Source organism: Echiichthys vipera (assembly GCF_963691815.1).
Source record: "Echiichthys vipera genome assembly, chromosome: 3".
Taxonomy (NCBI): Eukaryota; Metazoa; Chordata; class Actinopteri; order Perciformes; family Trachinidae; genus Echiichthys; species Echiichthys vipera.
Window position 1 is genome coordinate 9,507,920 of NC_139828.1, and position 22,993 is coordinate 9,530,912.

The window sequence follows — 22,993 nt, forward strand, 5'->3', positions numbered from 1 at the left end:
AATATACTGTACTGACACTACTGGAAAAGAGACACTGATCTGCACCTGAACTGTACAGATGAGATGAACATCTATCAACTCATCGAAAAATTTACTGTTCTGTCTGTATATGTCAACTTGTGACAAGAACACAACAGAGACTAAGCTATACTACAGGGATAACATGCTGGATTTTCTGAGATGACCTTTGTATGTTTGTGCATGCTTCTATTGGAACGCTTCTCCCATTCAACAACCCATAGCTAATAGACTAGGAATCAGTATCGGGAAAAAGATGCTCTTTGCCTTAGTTCAGTCGTGAAATAATACTATACGTTTTGAGTAATTTAATGCATTATAGCAGCCATAGGCAAAAGAGATGTCACATAGCAGCCACTTCATTAATGTTTTACACAGTAGTAAATTGTTATTACATACCGCCTCTCTGTTAAGTCTTGCTAACATTTTCTCAACAACACGGCTGTTGCTAATAGATCATTTAATATATTTAAAACATTTTGTACTCTTTAACTGTTTGAAGTTGATGTTTATTGTTATTGTCGACTTTTTGTGTTGGATTGTAGTCATACTGTTAAAAAAAGAAGGAGAAGGGAAAAAAGTAATCGTATCCAAGTCCATGTAAAGCTCATTTTGTATGGTATTACTACTGGATATTGGTACATTTGTGATCCACTTATCATCATCATTAAACAGCCGTCAGCTATAGGCCAGTAATAGAGGGTTGTATATAAGGCCAAAGTCTCAGAACAAACAGTCTTTAGATTGATTTCAGCAAAATAAAAATCATTTGAGTGCCTTGGTCCATGCTGAGTTTGGTAAACTTCAATAAAAAATGTGGATAAATCATGAGTCACGGCTCACTCCCTTATGCTAGCAAGCCTTTTTGAAATCATGTCTAACGTGCAAAAAGTGTCATTTTAATCTTGTCTCATACATGGCACTGATTGTTAAGTGTTGGTAACATCTCCATCAGAGCTCTGCGACATAATCCTCCTCCTCATCATAATTATGACAAAACTCACAGCAGGAGAGGCGTTGATGTGGAGGACCTCCCTGTGTCTGATGAAAGCTCCGCGGTTATGAACTATGCACCCGAGCATCAAGGTCACACAGACGAGCCCTCCAGTGGCACAGGAGGCCACTCTGTCTTTTCAGTGAACAGAAAGGAGAGTCGGGGATGAATAATGGCCCTTTGGGGTGAATAAAGGCCAACCTTTCAGCCTGTCATAATGTGAGATTACTGTGACGGGGTACATGTCTGGTCAGAATGGTGTGAAGTCACACTGTAGTTCAGCTCCAAAGGTCTGGGTGCAGCACACAAATATCAGTATGGGGGGTCTGGCAGTACTGTTGCCAAGCAAATGTCATTGTCCTCAGCTGCGCGCCCTTGAGGGATTGTTACATTTTGAAAAGTAAAGACTACTTGTGACTGTTCCATTTTGTTGCTGTTGTATTGAAACTGTAAAATATAGTCATAGGCATGAAGTCATTTAAAGGGAAAGTTTGGCATTTAGGAAAATTTGCTTATTCGCCTGCCTAGAGTTAGATGAGGAGATTGATGCTACTTTGATGTTTGTACGCTGAAAATATAAAGTTGCCACGAGCAGAAAGCTTACTTAGCTTAGCACAAATACTTGAAACTGTGGGAAATGGCTAGCCTGGATTTATCCAAAGATATCAAAATCAGCCTACCAACACCTCAAAAGGTCACTAATTAAAAACGCATCTCAATGTTTTACCCATACTAATGTCTATGCATAAAAAAGTATAGAAATTACCAGTTGCTTGGCAATCAGCAGAGACCATAGAAGTAATTAATTCAATTCCTACACTTTGGTTTTTGTACAGGCTAGCAGTACCATATTTCCTATCATTGTGCTACAGGCAGAATATAGAGATTATTTGACATATATTTCAGTGTTTATATAATAAATAATATATAGCTGTGCAAAACACAGTACCTTTCAGTTTTACAGGTGTCTCTGAACATATGATCGTTATCCAACCCTCAGCTGGCACAGACACACTAAAACATGCATGCCACAAAGTAATCCCATTTTCTGCCTGTTCTCTCAATTGACTCGCCTCTTTGTCAGTGTGTCCTCCATCTTTTCGCTTCTACCTCTCCTCTTTTAACCATCCAAGAATCTCTCTTTTATTTCTTGGCCTGAGGGTGCGACTGCCTGTTGGTGCCAATTCCAGGGACACCAAATGGGAGCTGTAATTATCATTGCTCCACCACTGTCCTGTCAGTGTGCTCGCCAGCAAAACAAGAGGGATCCTTTGGAAGTCCTGATCAAAAGCTTTGGCCTTTGATCACGAAGCAAAAGGAAAAACCTAAACACTGTGCAAAATCAACGAGGAATGTCCCAAAGAGAGCCCAGGAGAATGGAAATGACAGCCATCCAGAAGACATCCTCAGCTCCTCTTCTGCCATGATGTGTTGATGTCAGGGGCACAGGTGTTTGGGCTGTGTTTGATGTGATCGGTGTAAGCAGAGGACTGAGAGAGTGAGTCATGCAATGATGCTGTTGCTAAAGTGCCATATAGCACCTGGTAGGCTGCACAGCATCATGTGTTTATGTTTCTGCAAAGGCTTCCTGTAAATGTCTTCCCACTTAAAGGTCCCATACTATATGCTCATTTTCCGGGGCATACGTTTGTTTTTTTGGGGGGGGGGTTACATGATACAACAACACATTATTTTTCTCATGCCGTTTGTGGAATTTACCTGTACTTGCCGTACATCTGAAACGCTCCGCTTTAGCGCCTGTCTCTTTAAGGGCCTTCCTGAAAAAGCCCAGTCTGCTCTGATTGGTCACTGTTTCTGGGTCTTCCGCATCCATGCTCTTGGCATCTCTGCGTCGTCATGTCAGCTGGGGAACGTATATATATATTTCTAATTGTGACATCACAACTGTACAGAAGTCCTGACGGCTCGTTTAAAGGCACAGTTTCTGAATACGGACTGTGTGCATTTCTCTGTAGATTTAAAAGCCCCTACACCTGCTTTATAATTTCAAAAAAAGTCATGGAAATCTCAACTTTTACAATTTGTGACCTTTAAAACACCATGAAGCGCGACACATCTTCACATCAGCACATGCGTGAAAACATTACTCGGATAAAGGTAGTCTGCATGACCCAATGAGAAAAGTGTATAGAGAAGGTTACCTTGACTGCTTCAAAATTAATTTGCAGCTGAGTGACATAAAAAAGTAATAATAGAAGCCCATTTTGAGGGCCTTAGCCAAAATCTACAGGGGCACAAGTCATGCTGCTTCAACGACAACAAACCACAGCCCCTGGAACCTTTGAAACCCTGTGTGGTCATTTTCTCTCACAGTTACTGAAAAGAACTGTGGTGGGTGGGAAAGAAAAAAAGAGCCCCTCGCCACTCATAATACCAATCTTATGTATGTAGACGAAAATGGGAGGAATGGGAGGGGTTGTGGGGTGGCAGACGGACTAAGGCACAATTTTAAAGCGCTTATTGAATTGCCATTACAGCTCCTGAGACTAATTGTGGCTGTTGTGTGTCTCTCGGTGGCCTAGGGGGCTCTGGAGTGGCCCTGTATGCTCTTACTCAGTGGGGTTTTCAAACCGAGTGGCCCTGAAAGAGAACAGGACCACCGTAGATCAATGGCAAACCTTTCACTCTTTCACAGGCCCTCGCTAATCCTTCTCATTTGTCTGCCATTTGTTGAGGCACATTCACAGCTCCCTGAATTTAGGATTAGGCCTTGTTTTGTTACAAAAACAGCCCAAGTTATAATGCTGAATAGATGGACTAAAGGGTGGACGATGATGAGTGTGTATGTGAGTTTGTGAACATGTGTGTGTTGTGTGTGTGTGTGTGTGTGTGTGTGTGTGTGTGTGTGTGTGTGTGTGTGTGTGTGTGTGTGTGTGTGTGTGTGTGTGTGTGTGTGTGTGTGTATGAGTGTTCATCAGGTATAAGCTATGTTTATGCCCTATTCTTGAGAATACAGAACCTCTTTATCGTTAATCCCATTTTTAGTGATAAGTGGTGTAAATACGATGGTTAGTAGTTCTCATTTAATGTTCATACAGCAACGCAGATCAAAATATTTGCAGGCGTTTTCTGCACATTGTATTGAGTGATGTGAAACAATACCATGTTATAGTGTGACAACTTTGTATTTATGTGGGACCAGAGGTGGCAATTTGAAATTTGCATTGTAAGGTCAATAAAAATACATCTGTATGAATTTAACCGGTTTGTTTCGTCTTTTTTCTTTTTCTTTCAAAATGTATGTGGTACAATTTAGCTCTGTTCAAACTCTTAGAACTTTCTTTTTCCAGAGATACAAACAAACCAGGCCGCCGGGGTACAATTCTGGCATTGTACGTTTATGCAAACCACAGATAGGTTGAATATCAACGTTTTGGATGCAACCTGTTCTTATTACCTACTTATCTCATATGGACACATTGTACAATGTAGTGTCCACAGACCATGGTAGTGACGCCCCAATTTTAAACACACAATAAAATGTTGTGATTTCAAAGAATAGCTTCTTGTTCAGGTTTAAGAACGATCATATTTTGGGTTAAAAAAAAAGAAGTTATTTTGTAATGTAACTTAAGTTTAACCTTCATACGGGACATGAACCACGGTCTCCTGGGTGAGAATCTGGTGTGTGTATGACCCATCCGTCCACTGGACTTATTCGCTAAAAGGAAGTTTAACGCTCATGGGTGTTTAATATTGACGTGGATGGTTTTACATTGGAGACAGTTGAAAGCCTGGTGCATCTCATACAGACGCCTAAAGGGTGTAAATATGTAGACGCTATAGAAGAAATGTGCATTCAGTTATGCAGAAAAATACATCTAGACTACTTGATGGGTGGCATGAATCAAGTTTAGAATTTGTTTTAGATCTTTAAAGCTACAAATGTGAGGGGAATATCAGGTTTAAGGAGGTTAAAGGTCACTAAATTAAATTGTCTCTACTTAACAATTGTATCACTTAAGTTACTGTTAGCATTGCTCTGTGTCATAAATAAAAATACAAGCCTTTAAACAGTTGCATGCGCTGTTTTTCATAAATACTCTCCACTTCGTCTGAGAGCAAAGACAGAGTTAACTCTCCTGCGTTCCTATCAAAATAAATGTTTCATAAGAGAGAGGAAACACATGAACAAATTGATTCATCACAGTCAAATACCTGCAAAGGAAATGCAGTTTCATTAAAGTTGCAATGATTCCCTTTGAAGCATAGAGTTTGTCCTCATTGTGCTGCGTCTGAACCTGAGACTGTGCTCAGACAGTCTTGGCAGCCCGCAACAGAGCCATCAGACTGAGGCATTCTCATCACTGAGTGGATTAGTGTTCATGTCTGAAGCCACTTACTGGACATTAGACAGGGCCGCTGAGTGGCACATGCGCCACATTTCCCCTAAAGCCCTGCCATGCCACACCGCAGGTATGTGGTGCTGACCGGCCAAACCCCATGTTGGGCATTCTCTGGATGCCTGCAGTGCTGCCAGACACTGGGAGACAAGGTGAAGAGGTGGATGGATGATTGTGTGAATCATAATGGATGAGAGGAAACATAAGGAAAGTATATGAGTGAATCTCATATGGGTGGATAAACAGGAAAGAGTATATTAGCACTGTACTGTATAGTTAAGAAAATGAGAATTACTTGTTAGGTTTAAAATTAGGGAGAGACAGAGTGCAGACAGATGTCATGGTTACAGTGTGTGGATGCGTGGTGACATTTGACTAAATTGCTATATCGGTGGCAAATGAGCGTTTTATGGCACAAAACAGCAATTTAAAAGAATACAAATGTGATTATTCACTTTCAGAAGAATAATACCACTGTGTATCAAAAAGCTAAACTCAACAGATACTTAGCATAGCATAGCATAGCATAGCATAGCATAGCATAGCATAGCATAGCATAGCATAGCATAGCATGGCGTAAAGCCCAGACACAAGGACACACAGCTAGTCTGGTTCTGTGCAAAGGTAAAAAAAAAAAAAAAAAGGAATCTAGCTACACGCACCTATAAAGCTTACTTATTAAGACATTTTATAAATTAAGTTATAAGCTGTAAGTGTAAAAGCAGCGGCAGGGGTTATAGGTTATGCTGAAACTGTTTCTTGGAGCAGTAACTTCCTAATGTCATCATGCCAAGCAAATAGTTGAGAGTCAAGACTAAACAGATGTCATATAATGTGTTAAAAAGGGAGCTTTAAAGGTGCTGGAAAGAAGATTTCAATTACTAAACTTTGGGCAGAGCCAGACTTCCACTTTCTTTGCTAACGTAAGCTAATTAGCTGCTGTGTGCAACTTCAGTATAGTGACACCTACTAGACAACTACAACAAAGGTGTGTCTTTTCAATATTTTATAGGTGTTTATGTGTCTGTCTGTCTGTCTGTGGCCAGATTTTGTCACCACAATAAAGAGGGGGGTGACTAAATCTGCAAAATACAGTCATGAAACATTAAGAGTGTGAAAGTGAGAGCAAGACCGACTTCGGAAAGAGCTGTGATTGTTCACTTTACGGCCCGATCTGGCGCCGCGGCTGGTATCATCACATCACAAGATGGTCTCTACTTTAGGAGTTGCTGTTTGTCAGAACTGGTTTTATGTCTACCATAATTTCACTCTTAGTTTAGTGTTACTTTAGCCTTGGGAGACACGTGTGGGCAGCACAGGCCAAACATCAATAGATCTCTTTATTTATTGTAGCTTCAACTTCTGGCTGTGATGCTATGATGAACATCTTGGGGCAACCTTTTTACGCAGGTGAGAGAATTGCACTTCTCCTGTGACTGGTAGAATGTCAAAATATAGGGATATTATCAAAATGGAAGAATATAGAAAGAAGACCACGGAAAGGGTGGTGGAAGCCTAAAGGGGCACAGACCATCTCCTATATAGTTTGGCTAGCTGAGGTAGGCCAACCACATGTTGGCCAACGTCCCAGTCAACATCATAAGGTTGTCTTTGGCTGTTAGTGACTGGAAAAGACCAAAGTCGGTGCTGCTTCATGCAAAGTTTTAAACCGTGCCAAAGCCTATCCACCCTGCCCCTCAAGCCCCGCTGTGTGAAGTAATTCTTCATGCCAGTGAAACCAGACAGACTCTGTGTTTTGTCACTGCATGCATGGGGATACCTTTTCAACACTGCAGTGTTTTTTAATCCAAAGATTAACAGGTGGATATTCCTTCTTAAAAGCACTTTTTTTTCATGATCAATTGGATTAAAAACTGGGGGCTGTTTCAAACAATTAGCATTTCCTCTGTCAAGGTCTGTCATCGTGTCATAGGAAAAAGGACTTGACACCAGCTGGAAAACTGGACGCTCGATTTACTCCAACTATGAGTCTGTAAGGGACCAATCTTCCACTCAAATCCTGGCTAAACCTAGAGTTTAAAAACAAGTTGTAGGCCTACATAATGTTACTTTGTTCTTTACCATAGCCGTGGATGTAGACATGTATGTGGAACAGTAACAGTGAAATTTAGACTGAAGGCATTCTAGCAAGACAGCTGTGTCTAGACAAGCTGTGGGGACCAATGACAAATCCCTCCTGGATGGACACATTTCTTTACTATGATTTGAAAACACAAGACAATAGGTTTCGTGCAAGACCATTTTAGTATTCTTATCTTTGTACGGTGGGCTCGTACGTGTGTCACTTTAGATTCAGCAAACTTCAGATAACTGCGTAAATGACCACCTTCAACATGATGAATGCCACCTGTGCATAAATGAACACACATTCATGAGAATTGTAAATTAGCATAATTAACACCATTAATGAATTGGATTTTATATAGCGCCTTTCTCAGTACTCAAGGCACTTTACAGAGTCCTACTACATGGTGAACTACGATAGTAGTTGCCCAAGGACACAACGACCATGACACATGTAGGGCAGGGCAGGGATCGAACTACGACTCTTCGGACATTGGCCGACTGAGCCCCATATTACCATATAAGGCAGCGTCCTGCCTCATATGCCCTATTAAAGGCCTGCTTTTGGCGATCAAGTCAATCATTTCTACAGCATCAGCAGCAGAGTTACCTGCTAAAGCCAAGGAATGGTAAAAATAATGAGTGCTGTTAATGCTGTGTCACCTGAGGATCATCATCAGAAGTGGTTTGATATGAAAATGGCCGTTAAAAAAAATCTCTCCACAGCAAGGCAATCGATGTCTCGAATGGGAGGGGGTCAAATATTTTGAACTGTTTTGCAGTTTGAGATGTCCATACTGATATTGTAGTGTTATACAATAGCATCAATAGTTCATTAAAAAAAAAGTTATTAGGTAGTAGGAAAAACTAAACAGTATAATGTCAACATAACTATGAAGTGTAATTTATATAGGATTTTGAAACTCAAAATTGCTTCAAAGTAATGACATGTACAATCTACCGACCACTCGTCAGTAGGTCAGGACCACTTGTGAACCACTAAGAGAAAATTCAAAATATGAGAAAATTGGTTAATGCGGAAAGTTCTCCTAAATCCCAAGCCACTTACAAACGAATCTGTTCGTATGAGCGGTTCTCGCATGAGGCCCAATGAAACTAATGTCTTTCTCAATGTTTCTATCTACAGCAGGCCGTCCTCAGCTCATAACATATTCACCTGCAGTGTTCATCACTTCTGAAACGATCAAACACTCAAACACAGAGGCTGTCAACCACATTTAGTCAAATTAGTCATAACCAGAAAGAAAGAGTCAAACTAGAGTTAACTATGATGACGGCATGTTCCATACTGACATTTACATTAAACTAAAATGACCACTAATGAGCTAGAAAACAAAACAATGTAGTAGCTATCCAGCATGATGCAGTGCTTTCTCCCATCCTGTTCTGCACTTCTGAAGCCTCAGCACCACACTCACGACGTAACGTATTTGCTCGGGAGCTGCAGACTGGAGAATTCAAATTTATTGGGTCTTTGATGCTCTCAGGTCATGTGTGTCATTCCCAAACCAGGAAGACTCTGTTGCTGTTTATCAGAAATGTAGATTTTAAGCATTGCATCACATAATCATGATATTAGTTGCCTTTTTTGCTATGGATATCTGCTACATGCTTCTATGTCAAAAATATTTTTTTTAATATGCTAGTTATAGTACATTCATTCATTCATTCATCTTCAGCCGCTTGTCCCTGTCGGGGTCGCAGGGGGGCTGGAGACGATCCCAGGTGACATCGGGCGTGAGGCGGGTTACACCCTGGACAGGACGCCAGTCTATCACAGGGCCCAGAGACTCGCACAGAGACAGACAACCTTTCACACGGGCTATTTAGAGTCATCAATTAAGTACAGAGTTATCTAATTTTAACTATTTCACAGATAAATGTCTCCTTTTCATATATCACTGTCGCACAAAACACCAGGTCACAAAGTGTTCGCTTTAATGCAACAGGAGGCAGACAGACGCTGTTAGAAAGATTAATCAGACAGCTCAATTTGTGACTTTACATTAGATTTGCACCGATGGAGAAGTGGCACCCTCTGATGGTCAAAAAGCAGAGCAATGTTTTAAGTCATGTTGCACACTCTAGCACTCTCTGCTGGAAATCATGAAGTACTAACCAAAATAACAACTGATATACTACAGTATATATCATATTTAATGACACTTGATAGTATCCAAATGTAGAAAGAGACAACATAACGTGGCAAGACTTGCATCACACTTTGTTTTTCTATCACCTCTCTCCCCATATGCACTAAAATTAGAAGTTGTTTAAATGTTTATTGTGAATAGAGTACGTTTTTTTCTGTAAACTGTATAAAGTATGTGCATATTATTTGGACTGTGCTTTAATTTGGAACAACAAAGACCAGGTCCAGCGGAGTCCTGTTCAAGACCATAATAGGCAATAGTGTCTCTTCAATGCTAATATAGTGATTAAGGAGTTAGGATGATATACAAACAAGATTGATGCACCTTTAAACAGCAATTGCACAGAATTTTGGCAACGTTCTGTACATCTGATCCCGAATCAGCAGCTAGGAACAACTTGACCAATTCTCAATAGCCGAGTCCAAGGCAATTCACCAATTTAAGAGTCTCCATCTGCTCTTTTCTAGAAGTTGAAGCTGCCTCTGCCTCATTAGCCTTATCACGCAGAGTGTTTCTTTTAAGTGCTCTATCTCAGCTCAGGGACGTGACTCATGGCCTGCTGATGGGGAAGCACCCACCCCATCACAGACCTTGCGCCTGCCAGTCTGCTGTGGTTTTGCTGGTGCAGGCTGAGGGGAAAACTAGTTACACTGAGCTTAAAGTACTGTAGCACTGAAAAGTCAAGACACAAACATATTAACTGCTAGTTTAACATCTCTGAGTATAACCTTTAAACCGTTTCATTCTTGATACTCTGATACAAAAACACAAAACTTGATTCATCAGAATATGTTTTTTATGTAGATGTTTTATGGCACTCCGAAAACATACAAACTGTCAAATATTTGAATTTTAAATCGTCTCATAACCGCAGCTGTGGGAACATCAATGCTGAAATGTGCAGCTGGAAACAGTGGTTTCTGTGGTTCTTCAAGAAGATAACACAGTTCAAAGAAATGTTTGTGTTGTGGGTTGTGTCAGACCCACACCAAAGCACCGTTTGTGATGTGTCTGTGTGCTTTACTTAATACATTTATTCAGCTAAAGTTCATTTGATGTGGCCACCTGGCATGCACAAAATGGAGAGAAGGAGAACCAACATGGTCCAGTACAATTCAGATTGAGCATAAAAGTGTACATGCACAATTAACATGAATGGTGGGGAAAATGGATTCATGCAAAATAAGTCTGTGTTAAAGATCATGCAGCATACAGCAAACACTTCAACCTACTGATGTAAGATAGTGTTGCATAAATCTTTAAAAAATATTGTGAATCTATTTTGCTTTAAAACCTTATATGTTCTCATTACGAGCAAATTAGTAGATCCAAATGTCTTATTCATGCATTTCGTTAAATGATGCCTCCTCTTTACATATTGCTTATTTGACCTCACACTTTATAATACATGTCACACAAACACGTTCCACTACCACTTGTGACCGTGAGAATATCGACACTTCAACCTGAAGCTGGAAACTGTGGTTTCTGTTACTGATTTGGTTTTTGGTGCAACGTCGTAGTGACATAAGCCAACAACAGCCCCATGTCACAGATAATAAGCAGCTCCATAACAGATCATTCTTGTTTTTTTCCACTTCATTTCTAACTAAAGGTCACTTTAGCTTCAGTGTTATCCAAACAGTGACCGAAGAAGGTCTAAGAATCTTCTTTTTTTTTAAATACAGATGTTTAAGAAGTGCCATACATACAAAAGGATGACTGAAAATAATATATGACATCAAATGAAGAGAACAGACAGACAGCAGCCTGTGTGACTCATTTTATGCTGATCACATAATACTGTATATGTAACTGAGGCTACTGACTGAGCCAAACCACAGGTGTTTCATTTACTGGAACAATGGCTATACTGCATGATGCCTCATTTCTTTACTGACCACACGCACTCATCAATAAGACAATGGAAGTTTGCACCGACGCACAGAGGATGTGGCTAAAGAAGTCGTGGTGAAGCAGGTAAAAAAATAACCGGGGGTCGCTTACTCAGCAAACTGCCGCTGAACTAAAGGGTCGACCCGACAACCCAAAGGCAACAGGTTGAGTTTGCTGCCGGCATAATGGATGTCCTGCATACGTTTATTCTTTTTCATCTTCTGACATGTCTTGGACTTCACAGTAAGATTCCTACATCTGGTTATTAGTCTCTGATCTACAAATGCTACACTAACTCATGCGTCTTTTGCTCTCTTATCTTTTTAGCACTTGGGAGTGAAATCATAAATGGTAAAAAGGCCAAAGAGAAGTCAATGCTCTATATGGCCTCGGTGCAGGACAACATGGGCAATCATATATGTGGAGGGTTCCTCATCAGTGAAGACTTTGTGCTCACTGCTGCGCACTGTGATAACTTGTGAGTTACCTTTCCTCTTTCAGCAATGTTTGATTCATGTGATTAGAAATCAAAATAACCTATTTTTGGGGGGAAATATGCAGCTGTTTTTGCATTTGTATTTATTTGTTTTGTCTGCACAATTTAAGAAACGCCACTGACAATCTCTCAATGATAATTATCAAAGGAATCCTACAAACGTCGTTCTTGGTACACACAATCTCAAGAAGGTCGATAATGACACAATGAGATATGGTGTAAAGACATGCAAGCATCCATCATATGAGAAGGTCAACAAAGGAGATGACATCATGCTCCTCAAAGTAAGTAGATGTTTAATTGGCTGTCAGTTCAGTTCCAGTGCCCCCAAAGCACGGACATACATGTTCAGGGCAGTTCCTTCTTAGCGTGAAATGTGGAAATTTTGTGACAATAAATGACAAACTTTGGATTTTCAACTCTTTTTTTTTAACTTGATTGTCTGAATAATGCTGTAAATCAGTCTTTGCTAATTGTTCATTTTTACTGTGATGTTGTGTGTCTCCAGCTGTCTAAGAAAGTTCGACAGAACAAACGAGTACGCCCGATTCAACTTGCGAAGAATAAAGTAAAAGAAAGAGAAACGTGCCGTGTGGCTGGATGGGGTTTAACAAAAACTGGTGGTAAAGTTGTTGAGGTGCTGCAAGAGGTGGACGTGCCTGTAGTTAAACTGGAGGACTGTCAGAAACAATGGAATCATATTAAATTTAAGCTTCCTGCCGGTGTAATCTGTGCAGGGGGATATGGCACAGACAAAGGATTCTGTCAGGTATGTTTTCTCTCGGTTCATAAACAATATCAACCGGTGTTCAGAAATCGAACCAACAAATTAAACGTCTTCCTCCTCACAGGGTGACTCTGGGGGTCCTCTGGTGTGTCGTGGGAAGGCGACTGGTGTTGTGTCTTTCAACATGAGGAAGAACTGTGACTACCCAAATGTACCCAACGTCTATACAAATATATTAAAATTCATTCCATGGATTAAAAAGATACTGAGGCAAAAGAATTGTTAAATATAACAATAAGCAGGCTTTGGTGTATTGTACTGGCTCCTGTGCTTTCCACTTCCATAGCAGGTCAGCGGACACCGTCGCTGCCTTTAAATCTCTCTTTTACAGAAGTGCCTTTCTTTACAACTGAGATACTTTCTTTCTTCCCATGAGTTAAATCATTTGTCTTTTATTTGATGCTTTTCTTTTTCCTTTTCAATATTTTAAACAATAATTATTGTTGTATTGTTACAGAATCTTTTTATGTCTAACATACCTTTACAAACTTCGGCTAGCACATTGTGTGTTTTGCTTGAAAAGTGTAATTTTTGTGTATTGCTGTGCTTAAATAGCTCTGCCAGTGTCTGCACTGAAAATAAAACTGCAATGTTAAATGTCAAATACTGTACTTTATTATCTTTCCAAAAGGTTATTTAGAAAATAGTTATTTTAAAAGGTCCTTCATATTTGGGTTTCGTTTGATTACAACATATCTGTTTTTATTTTTTTCAGACACATTTTGACATTGACATTATTCAGACATCTGCAACTCGTTGGGCGTCTTTAGGCATGTCTAACTCTGACACATGGTATAAAGATAGACAGGCAGGCAGGCACTTACTAACATAGAACCACTCCGCTACGATAGCCAGAACGCTGTCTAAAGGTAACAGACTTACCCAGAAGGATAAACACATTGTTTAGTTTGGACGTTTGTTAATGACTGAAGAAGGACGATATGGCAGTGGCGCCCACTGGTGGTCAAAAAACAGAGCAATTTGCAACTTTTGTGTCTCTGCTTAGTATGCTATTACCAGATAGCAACAGCTTGTATTTAAGAACGTCAGATACTACATTTGTTGCTACTGTATAAGAACATAGATATGTGAAGAGAAAAACACTAAATAATGTAGTCAGATATGTATAACAGGTAATATTAATGATGAAGGAATGCATGTAAATATGTGAATGTGTGAACCATGAAACATCCTTTCACCAAAATCTGAAGAGAGCATTTTACTGCATAGTACAGTATACTGCATATTACAATATTATATGTGAGGTAATGGTTTCCTTGTCTGGATCTGTGCATGTTTGTGCATGTTCGTGCTAATCTGCATTTACAAACTAGGGCATGTAATCTTAATCTTGAAACTGTGGGTTGGGGTTCATCTTGTTTGTTACACATTTCAAAGAAATGATTCAGTTGGTTGTGCCAAGTATTTCCACACCAAGCAGTATGGCGGTATGGTGTTGCATCTGTGTTCTTTGTGTGTTAGATTAATGCAACTAAAGTTCACTCGCTGTAACCAAGTTGTATCTACAAACAGGGAGACAAGAAGGTCCAAAAAGGCCCAGAACAAACAAAACAAGGAGATTTAAACCGTGGAAATTTCTACAAGCTGTTGTTTCATTTACAAAGCCCAATTCCAATGAAGTTGGGATGATGTGTAAACGTAAATTAAAACAGAATACAATCATTTGTAAATGCTTTTCAACCTATATGCAATTGAATACACTACAAAGACAAGATACTTAATGTTCAAAGTTACTGATAAACTTTATGAAGTGCAAAATATGACAACTGAGACCTTGGGCTGTTCAGAACCTGAACCCTCATACATCAAGCTAGAAAGGGAAGAATTCCACCTGCTTGGTGAACAGCAGCCCGAGATGCTGACTGTATTTAGTGTTGTAAATATAAAAATACAAGATGAAAAATAAATGGAGAATGGCATGAAAGAAGAGGAGGAATCTATAAATGTAGGCGTTAACACCAATGACATGATGTATGTTCTTTACAAACTTGCAAAATAGCATCGCTCATAGGATGTGGCTTAAAGTCAAGATAATATAGATGGAAATCAAATTGTGAAGAACAAACTCTGCTGCTGACAAACTGATCATCCTGTCACCACGATGCATGGTCTGCACAAGCTCCTGCTTATACATATTCTGGCATGTCTCGGACAAAAAGGTAAGTTGCACAATCTACTTTTCTGCAGCCTGCAAATGGCTTTTGTCCATATAAATGGACGATATTTTTCCTAACAAGTCCTTTCATTTATTCCTATGTTTCTAGTACTTGGGAGTGAAATCATAAATGGGGGAAAGGCCCCAGAAAAGTCGATGCTGTATATGGCTTCACTGCAGGACAAGGAGCGTCGTCATATATGTGGAGGATTCCTTATCAGTGAGGACTTTGTGGTCACTGCTGCGCGCTGTGATGTGTGAGTTAAATTTCCTCTTCCAGCAATCATTTCATTCATTTGATGTCATTAGAAATAAAATAAAGTATCACTGAAGTTATACAAACCGACTATTTTTTTATTAAGAGAAATTCATAATTTATTGCTTTGTTTAGTTCATGGGTGTCAAACTGATCAAGAACACACCTGGTCCAACAAATCAACTGTGTGAAGACAGTTCAGGTGATTGAATGAGTCGAGTCAGGTGTGTTCTTGCTTGGTTGGAATGAAAACCTGCAGCCACACGGCCCTTTACTGGATCAGTTTGACACCCATGGTTTAGTTGTTGGCACATGAGAAAGTTCAATGACAACCTCTCATACATTTTTCAGAGTAAACATAAAAAGGGTTGTTCTTGGCACACACGATCTCAACAAGGTTGAGGCAACAGTGAAATACATTCAAAAAACCTGTAAACCCCCGTCTTATGGCAGCGCCTCGAAAAAGAATGACATCATCCTTCTCAAAGTAAGTATCTATTCATTCAACCCAGTAGTCCCAGATGACAGCTTGCATTTTTACAATATAATGATTTGCACTTGGTGGTTTGGTTTGCTGGTTGGTTTGATAAATTTGAAACAGTTAACGTTTTATTTCCAGTAAGGGTACCGTATTTTCCGCACTATAAGGCGCACCACATTATAAGGCGCACCTTCAATGAATGGCTTATTTTGAAACTTTTTTCATATATAAGGCGCACCGCATTATAAGGTGCATAGAATAGATGCTACAGTAGAGGCTGGGGTTACGTTAAGGACCGCCTCTACTTTAATTGATGTTAAGTCCGCGTGCTAGCGCTGTTGCTTTCAGTCGAATAGTGATTGTACTGACACTTCTTCTTGCTGCTCTCTGTTCAACAACCCACTGTTCGAGTTTGTCCTCCAACTGCAGCCATCTCGCTCTGTTCCCTCGGAAACTCTGTTTAGTCTTCTTTACTTGGCGCAGGTCATCTTGTTGCTTCCTCCACTTACGCACCATTGATTGGTACATGTTAAACTCTCTGGCTGCTGCTCTATTCCCGTGTTCTACTGCGTGACTAATCGCCTTGAGTCTAAACTCTGCGTCTTAAGCGTGTCTCTTAATAGGAGCCATTTTGGAGTCTTTACACAAACACACAAATGGAAATGAAACGGCAAGTTTCGCGCAGTCATATATCTCAACATGCACCGCGCGTTACTTCCACTACGGGGGAAAATCGGCGGCTGCTCACCGTAGTTGCGAGACCTGTTGTGGCTCAATATTGGTCCCTATATAAAGCGCACCGGATTATAAGGCGCACTGTCGGCTTTTGAGAAATTTGAAGGTTAATAGTGCGGAAAATACGGTAAATGTAATTAGGCGAAGTAAAACTGAAGCAAATGCAAATGTTGAATTGAAACACAGCACTTTTACAACCAGTGCATACTGTTAAACCGCTAATGATAACCTTCATTTAAATAATTCATGAAGCTACAACTACAAGTAATCATTTGCCTGATAAAGAGTAAAACCATCAGACAGACCATTTCAAACTTTTACTTTCTGATTTTGTGTCTGCAGCTGGGTGGGAAGGATAACCCGCACTACAAAGGACAACTAATTAAACTTCCAACATCTGAAATGAACATAAAAGAAAATGAAACGTGCCATGTAGCTGGATGGGGTTGGACTAAAAATAGTCGTAAAACTGTCCGTGACCTGATGGTGGTGAATGTCTCTATCATTAACATGCCACTCTGCAAGAAGCAGTCTCCTGGTCTTCCTGCCAATGTTATCTGTGCAGGTGGTTATGGCACAAACAAAGGATTATGTAAGGTATGTTTACTGTCTGTTCATAATGTAGCCTACTACTCAATTCAGATTGTTTTCCTAGGTAAACACCTTTGTACCTGTTACAACCTTTTGCATGGGAGGTAAATTAGTAAGAGCTGCTAAAATATAAAAGTGGGATTTGTCTGCTGTTACAATTTCTACTAGTGTGCAGAGGCCCAGTTAGCTTGTTAAAGAGCTATGCTTTAACTCCCATGCATTCCACTTAACTATAACTATGCTCTTTGTTCATCCAAAAACCCATTTTCATACCTGAATTACATGACTTTAACATGAACAACTGTCACAACACAAGGATCCAATGCAATAATGCACAATATTTATTGACAGCGTAAATAAAATTTCGCGGCAAGAGGGTTCCTTGTTCGAATCCCGGCTAGGGCCCTTCTGTGTGGAGTTTGCATGTTCTCCCCGTGTCTGCGTGGGTTTTCTCCGGGTTCTCCGGTTTCCTCCCACAGTCCAGAGATATGCACGTGTTAGGTTCATTGATGACTCTAAAATTGCCCGTAGGTGTGAATGGTTGTCTGTCTCTGTTCGTCTCAATGTGCCCTGCGACAGACTGGCGTCTTGTCCAGGGTGTACCCCGCCTCACGCCCGATGTCAGCTGGGATCGGCTCCAGCCCCCTGCGAACCCAACAGGGACAAGCGGTTGAAGATGAATGAATGAATAATACCCAGGATTTTGTAGCTCTATGGCACCATAACTGTTGCCATGCTGCTGGAGCTCATTTGAGACCTCAGGTGCAGAATTGTCTGCACTCACTGTCCCATGGCAAGATAAGGAGCTGGTAGCTCCTCTTCTCGCTATTTTTCACCCTTTTGACATGTTTTCCTCATTCTGTCTGCCCTGCTTAGTTAAGTCCCACCTCTCTCAGAATCCTGTAGATACCAAAATCGTCCCACACTGGCTGAGAATAATGTATAACAAACAGATAACTAACCTGAGAAATTCATCTCTCAATAACATAGGTCATTTAAGCACATTATCAAAAACACGCATTTCTCCACATTAATGCCAAAGGAAACAATATGAAAATAAAACTAGTAGAGCGCTACAATAATAAGTGTAATTTTGAATGAACAAATGATAAGATATTTCTCGTTGATAGGGGGATTCTGGTGGTCCTCTGGTGTGCAACGGGATGGCTGTTGGTGTCGCATTGTTCAATGGCGGCAGTTGTGACTATCCAGATAAACCCAACATCTATGCAGATATCTCAAGGTTCCGTCCGTGGATTGACATGGTTCTCAAGAAAAAGGATTGTTTAATGTAACCATCTTACACAAAGCTTTGCTTCAGCATACTTTATTTGCATTTGGGTAACCTGCTCTCTCTCCAGACTAGTCAAATACAGCAGCTTCTTCAGTGGCCTCAGCATCTGATACACGCACCGAGTGCCCTTTAGTATAAAAAAGGGACAGGGAAAGGTTGACTTGACCACAACGCTGTAAGAGGACGTAAGCAGAGCAACGCGGCTGGACGGGCTATCAAAACATTAAACAAAACTCACATTAAAACACGCACAGATGGAGAGTGTCTTCATTATCTGCCTACGTCGCCATTACTCCACTATATGTATCGCAATAAAGCAAATAGCTGCTTAATGCTGCATTAATGTTCTGAATGGCCCCTTTAACTCCACAACAACGTCTTTACATAAGCAGTATTTGCTTGTGCACAAAGTCCCGCCAACAAACCTCGCTCACTCACCAACTGCTCTCTCCTCGGATGCCCAAGCGTTAAAAAGTGACACCAGAGGGGACGGGGTTCCTGACTAAGCGGGAGTATTTGACGAGCTGGGAGAGAGAATGCGTTGATTTGGGGGGCAGTTGTGTCTGTGTCGCTCCGTCAGTGTTTGCTCTTTAAAAGGCAAAATAAAACCTGTCTCCAATATCTTGTTCTCTTTCTTTTATGAAAATGCAACACAAGATTGTTTTTCCAGGAACATATCCACAAAATGATACGTGTCCACAAGGACCGTCATTTCCCTGCTTCTCATTCGTTGCATATGTTAGCCGCCATGCAAGGAATGATTGTGGAAGCGCAGCGGCAAGTTTCAAGCGACGGGGCGTGGAGTTCATGGTTGATTTGCCAACACCTTCATTTTGAAATCAGGGAGCAGGCAGTCCACGAGGGAAGTGTTTGTCCAATCAGGTGCAGCCATCGCTGTTGTAAGAGGGTGTAGCAGTAGTTTGATGTAGTTGAGCTACTGTAAGGGGCTAGTGTTCGCAGATATCCTTTCGAGTTTGGTCAGTAAACCGAGTGAAAAGCTGTTTCAACCCTTTTGCATTCATAATCATTACCTCATCATTATTTAATTTCCCTAGTAGCTCAATGTCCTCTTCGATTGAGCTGAAGGATAACAATTACCGAGAAACCATTAAGTTGTAAATTGTAGTAGCCTTTAACATCAAAAGAAGGGACATTTATTTATTAGGGGGGCACTTTAGCTACGTAAGGGACAAAGGTCAGCCACTTCACATCTGTGGCCTGTATTACCCCAGTGCGTAAAATCCATTTTCATGACTCTTTTCTTAAAGTCATGTTGGAGTCTGGTGTCTTGTGTGAGCATCGACACACATCTTACGTTGGAAACTGTGGTAACTGTGGTTCAGCTAGTTTGTCATGCGATTCAAGGAAATGTTTGATTGGGCTGTGTCGAGTAGATAAACTAGAAATAGTCTTGATGTTATCTACTTATTATATGAATCTACATTATGTTGACTAAATACGGCCATTCCATGTAAAAATCAAACCTCATTTGAAAGTCATGGTAACATTTTTCATCAAGAGATTAAAAAAGAAGGTATTTAGTATAAAAAAAATATATAGAAAGGTCATTTTAGTGCTCAGATGAGCTCAACAGTGTTGGTAACATGAAAAAATGTAAAAGTACTTCTATCAACATTTAATTCAGTTTTGCTGGTGAGTTTCAAAATCATACTTTCAACCCCACACAGTTGAGAAACTCAGTTGTCTGCAGTATTGTGCACAAATACCACACTTTCTTAAGAACAACGGTTCAACACAAACCTGATGTAAAGAGGAAAGTGAAATACTTTTGCACAATTTAAATCTCTCGCACTCATATTGAGGAACCACAAGTTTGTAAGAACTACATAAACACACACACACACACACACACACACACACACACATACACACACACACACACACACACACACACACACACACACACACACACACACACACACAGGCACACACACACACACACACAGGCACACACAGGCAACTGATAGTGTGTTTAACCTTTAACTACCATATATCCAAAATATTTGCCTTTGCTAAACAACTGTATGGCATTCGGTTCCTCATTAGACATGACTATATGGTATTTTGCACCCTCAGATCATTGTAGGCTTCAGAATGGCTGTCAATAGTTTCTTGCACCCATTATGAAACCCTGTTTTGCAAATCTAAAACCACCAACCTTTGTAATTACACCATTAACAACAGCATGTTAACTAACACACTGAAGCAATAATGACCACAAAATAAGCAAGATACCATCTTCTCTAAAAAATGTAAAGACAGTTAGTGGAAGGTGTGGATTTGACCAGAGACCATGGCACCCAGCTTCGCACTACTCCTGGTCTTTGTCCTAAATGGTAAGTAAAGACACAGTTAAGACATATAAATTTGCAATTACAGCAAACAAAAAAAACTTAATTTTCATCGTTTTGTGTATCAGGAGCTGATGGTGCTCACATTGTTGGAGGCAGAGATGCTGCCCCTCAATCGCGCCCCTACATGGCCTCGCTGCAAGTGCGAGGACGCCAGAACTGTGGGGGAGCCCTGGTGAAAGAGAACTTTGTGCTCACAGCGGCACATTGTGAGATACCTGTGTAAGGACTTTGATGATATATGTTTCTCGTTTTCATTGCAGCCACAGGAAGGGACTTTTTTTTATATGCCAGGCATAAGTAATCCATCACTGTAAGCATTATAATTGTTTTATTTCTTAACCACACCGAGTTCATAAGCAGGAACAATTTTGAAAGCCTTTTTTGCACACTCAGCAATGCTCTCATCGCTACATGTTTCAAGACTCTACAAGATGATTGACATACGGTGCTGCCATAAATCGAAAGTACTGATTTGTAGATAAGAAATTAATCTATAATCTTAAATTATGGTTTGGAAGTGGTCAGGATGTTTTCTCTATGCTTACGGAGAGGCAGATGTGGAAAACTATTTCTCTCAAGAGATTATTAGTAGCCTTACCACTATATCTAATGTCCCGTCATCATTCAATTGTGATTTCTAGACCATACACAGTTGTACTTGGAGCTGATTCTCTGACCGCTAATGAGCCAACGAAGCAGGTGTTCAGTGCAGTCAGATCCATTCCACACCCGGACTATGATGGACATAGAAATGATATCATGCTCCTGCAGGTAAGGACAATTTAAATTGTTGTTGTTTACTAAACTGTACCAGATTTTGAAAAAAGTTGAAAAGCAAAATATGATTTACTTTAATTTTTCTACCGCTAATCTCCTCGTTTCAGCTCAACGGTAGCGCCCAGCTGACTGAAGCAGTGCAGGTGATCTCTCTGAAAAGGGGCAGGCTGAGCACGTCCAGTCAGTGCCTCACGGCTGGCTGGGGGGATATAGGGGATAACGGTACCTTACCAAACAGGCTTCAGGAAGTCAACGTAACCACCCTGTCACAGCGGACATGTCGTAGACGATGGAGAGGTGTTCCCATCACCAGGGCTATGGTTTGTGGCGTTGGAGCCCGCATCTTTCAAGGCTTCTGTTCGGTAAGAGAACACACTGGCAAGACGTCGATGGCACTCAAACTAACCTTTGAAGGAGTTGTCTTTAATGTGCAAGATTTATTGACACCAATGCCATAGTTATCGATTCTCCTATTGATTCCTGATCGTTTTTCTTTTTGTATAAAAAGGTCCACACAGGTTTTCAGCATCAGCGCAACTGTTTTATAATCTGTGAGTCTGAACACAGTGTGGATGAAATGAGAGAATCATTTTACAGCCTTCTTTCTTATTTTTCAAAGAAAGAACATGCCTGTGTGGAGTTAATGTTAGTTTGGACCGTTTATTCCTCTCCGACATGACTCCTTGAGTTTGACTCCATTGTTCTGCAATGCACCTCGGTCAGAAAAACATGCTGATAAAAGGAATTGATGAGCTCGGTGGCATACGATTCTAGTTTCTTACTGGTTCTCAACTGGAACCGGTTCTCGATGTTTGTAGTAAGCTACTACTGAGAAAGAAGAAATCACACAGGCAAGACAAAGTGCACCTGCTGTAAAGTCTTGTATCTTTTCCATTTAAGGGGGATTCAGGTGGTCCATTGGTGTGTAATGGAACTGCAGCAGGCGTTGTCTCCTTCTCTGGACGCCAATGTGGAAACCCCAGGACCCCTGATGTCTACACACGTATATCCACCTTTAGGGAGTGGATTACAAGCGTGTTGAACACCAATTAGCCAAATTAGATCTAATGGTAATGTGTCAGTATGCTCAATTGTGATGTATTTTCCAAGACAAGGCTCTATATGTGTTTTAATATCTGCAATGCACCAATGTGGTTGTTGAAATGAGGTAATAAATTAGGTATTTTTCACACGCAACATGTGATCTTTTGTTCTCATTATAAAGTATCCATTCAAAGAAAACAAACAAGTAAAAAACATTCCCACGTATTTATTTCATGTTGCACTGAAAAAAATGAAAACAGTCACATCACTATGAAACCTAAATTTTCTCATTAGCCTTATGCTTTGAAGAAAAACGTATTTACATTTTTTTCATGTTTGCATATTTGGTTGGTAGGCGTCTTTCTTGCAGCATAAATGTAATTGTTTCATTTAATAAATCAAAAGGGTCTGAGCCCGAGTGGATGGAGTCTCTTTAGTTGGCTGGGTGGT

The 22,993-nt window shown here is 40.4% G+C and overlaps 3 protein-coding genes across 3 annotated transcripts; all 3 read left to right on the forward strand.

Annotated features, from left to right (window-relative positions):
- Window positions 1-11,716: 11,716 nt before the first annotated feature.
- On the forward strand, window positions 11,717-13,040 carry LOC310945003 (granzyme B(G,H)-like; the record flags this gene model as incomplete). Its single annotated transcript, XM_083910942.1, has 5 exons — window positions 11,717-11,774; window positions 11,859-12,009; window positions 12,176-12,311; window positions 12,536-12,796; window positions 12,879-13,040. 5 exons carry the CDS (start codon window positions 11,717-11,719, stop codon window positions 13,038-13,040), a joined length of 768 nt encoding a protein of 255 aa, XP_083767068.1.
- A 1,884-nt stretch (window positions 13,041-14,924) lies between these two features.
- Window positions 14,925-18,348, forward strand: LOC310945005 (granzyme B(G,H)-like; the record flags this gene model as incomplete). Its single annotated transcript, XM_083910945.1, has 5 exons — window positions 14,925-14,994; window positions 15,100-15,247; window positions 15,598-15,733; window positions 16,805-17,059; window positions 18,184-18,348. Exons 1-5 carry the CDS (start codon window positions 14,937-14,939, stop codon window positions 18,346-18,348), a joined length of 762 nt encoding a protein of 253 aa, XP_083767071.1. The 5' UTR covers window positions 14,925-14,936.
- A 2,291-nt stretch (window positions 18,349-20,639) lies between these two features.
- On the forward strand, window positions 20,640-22,552 carry LOC310966563 (serine protease 57-like; the record flags this gene model as incomplete). The annotated part of the gene is made up of 5 exons (XM_083940326.1): window positions 20,640-20,704; window positions 20,788-20,941; window positions 21,364-21,493; window positions 21,607-21,861; window positions 22,400-22,552. The coding sequence occupies exons 1-5, from the start codon at window positions 20,662-20,664 to the stop codon at window positions 22,550-22,552; spliced, it is 735 nt and encodes a 244-aa protein (XP_083796452.1). The 5' UTR covers window positions 20,640-20,661.
- Between the last annotated feature and the right edge of the window lie 441 nt (window positions 22,553-22,993).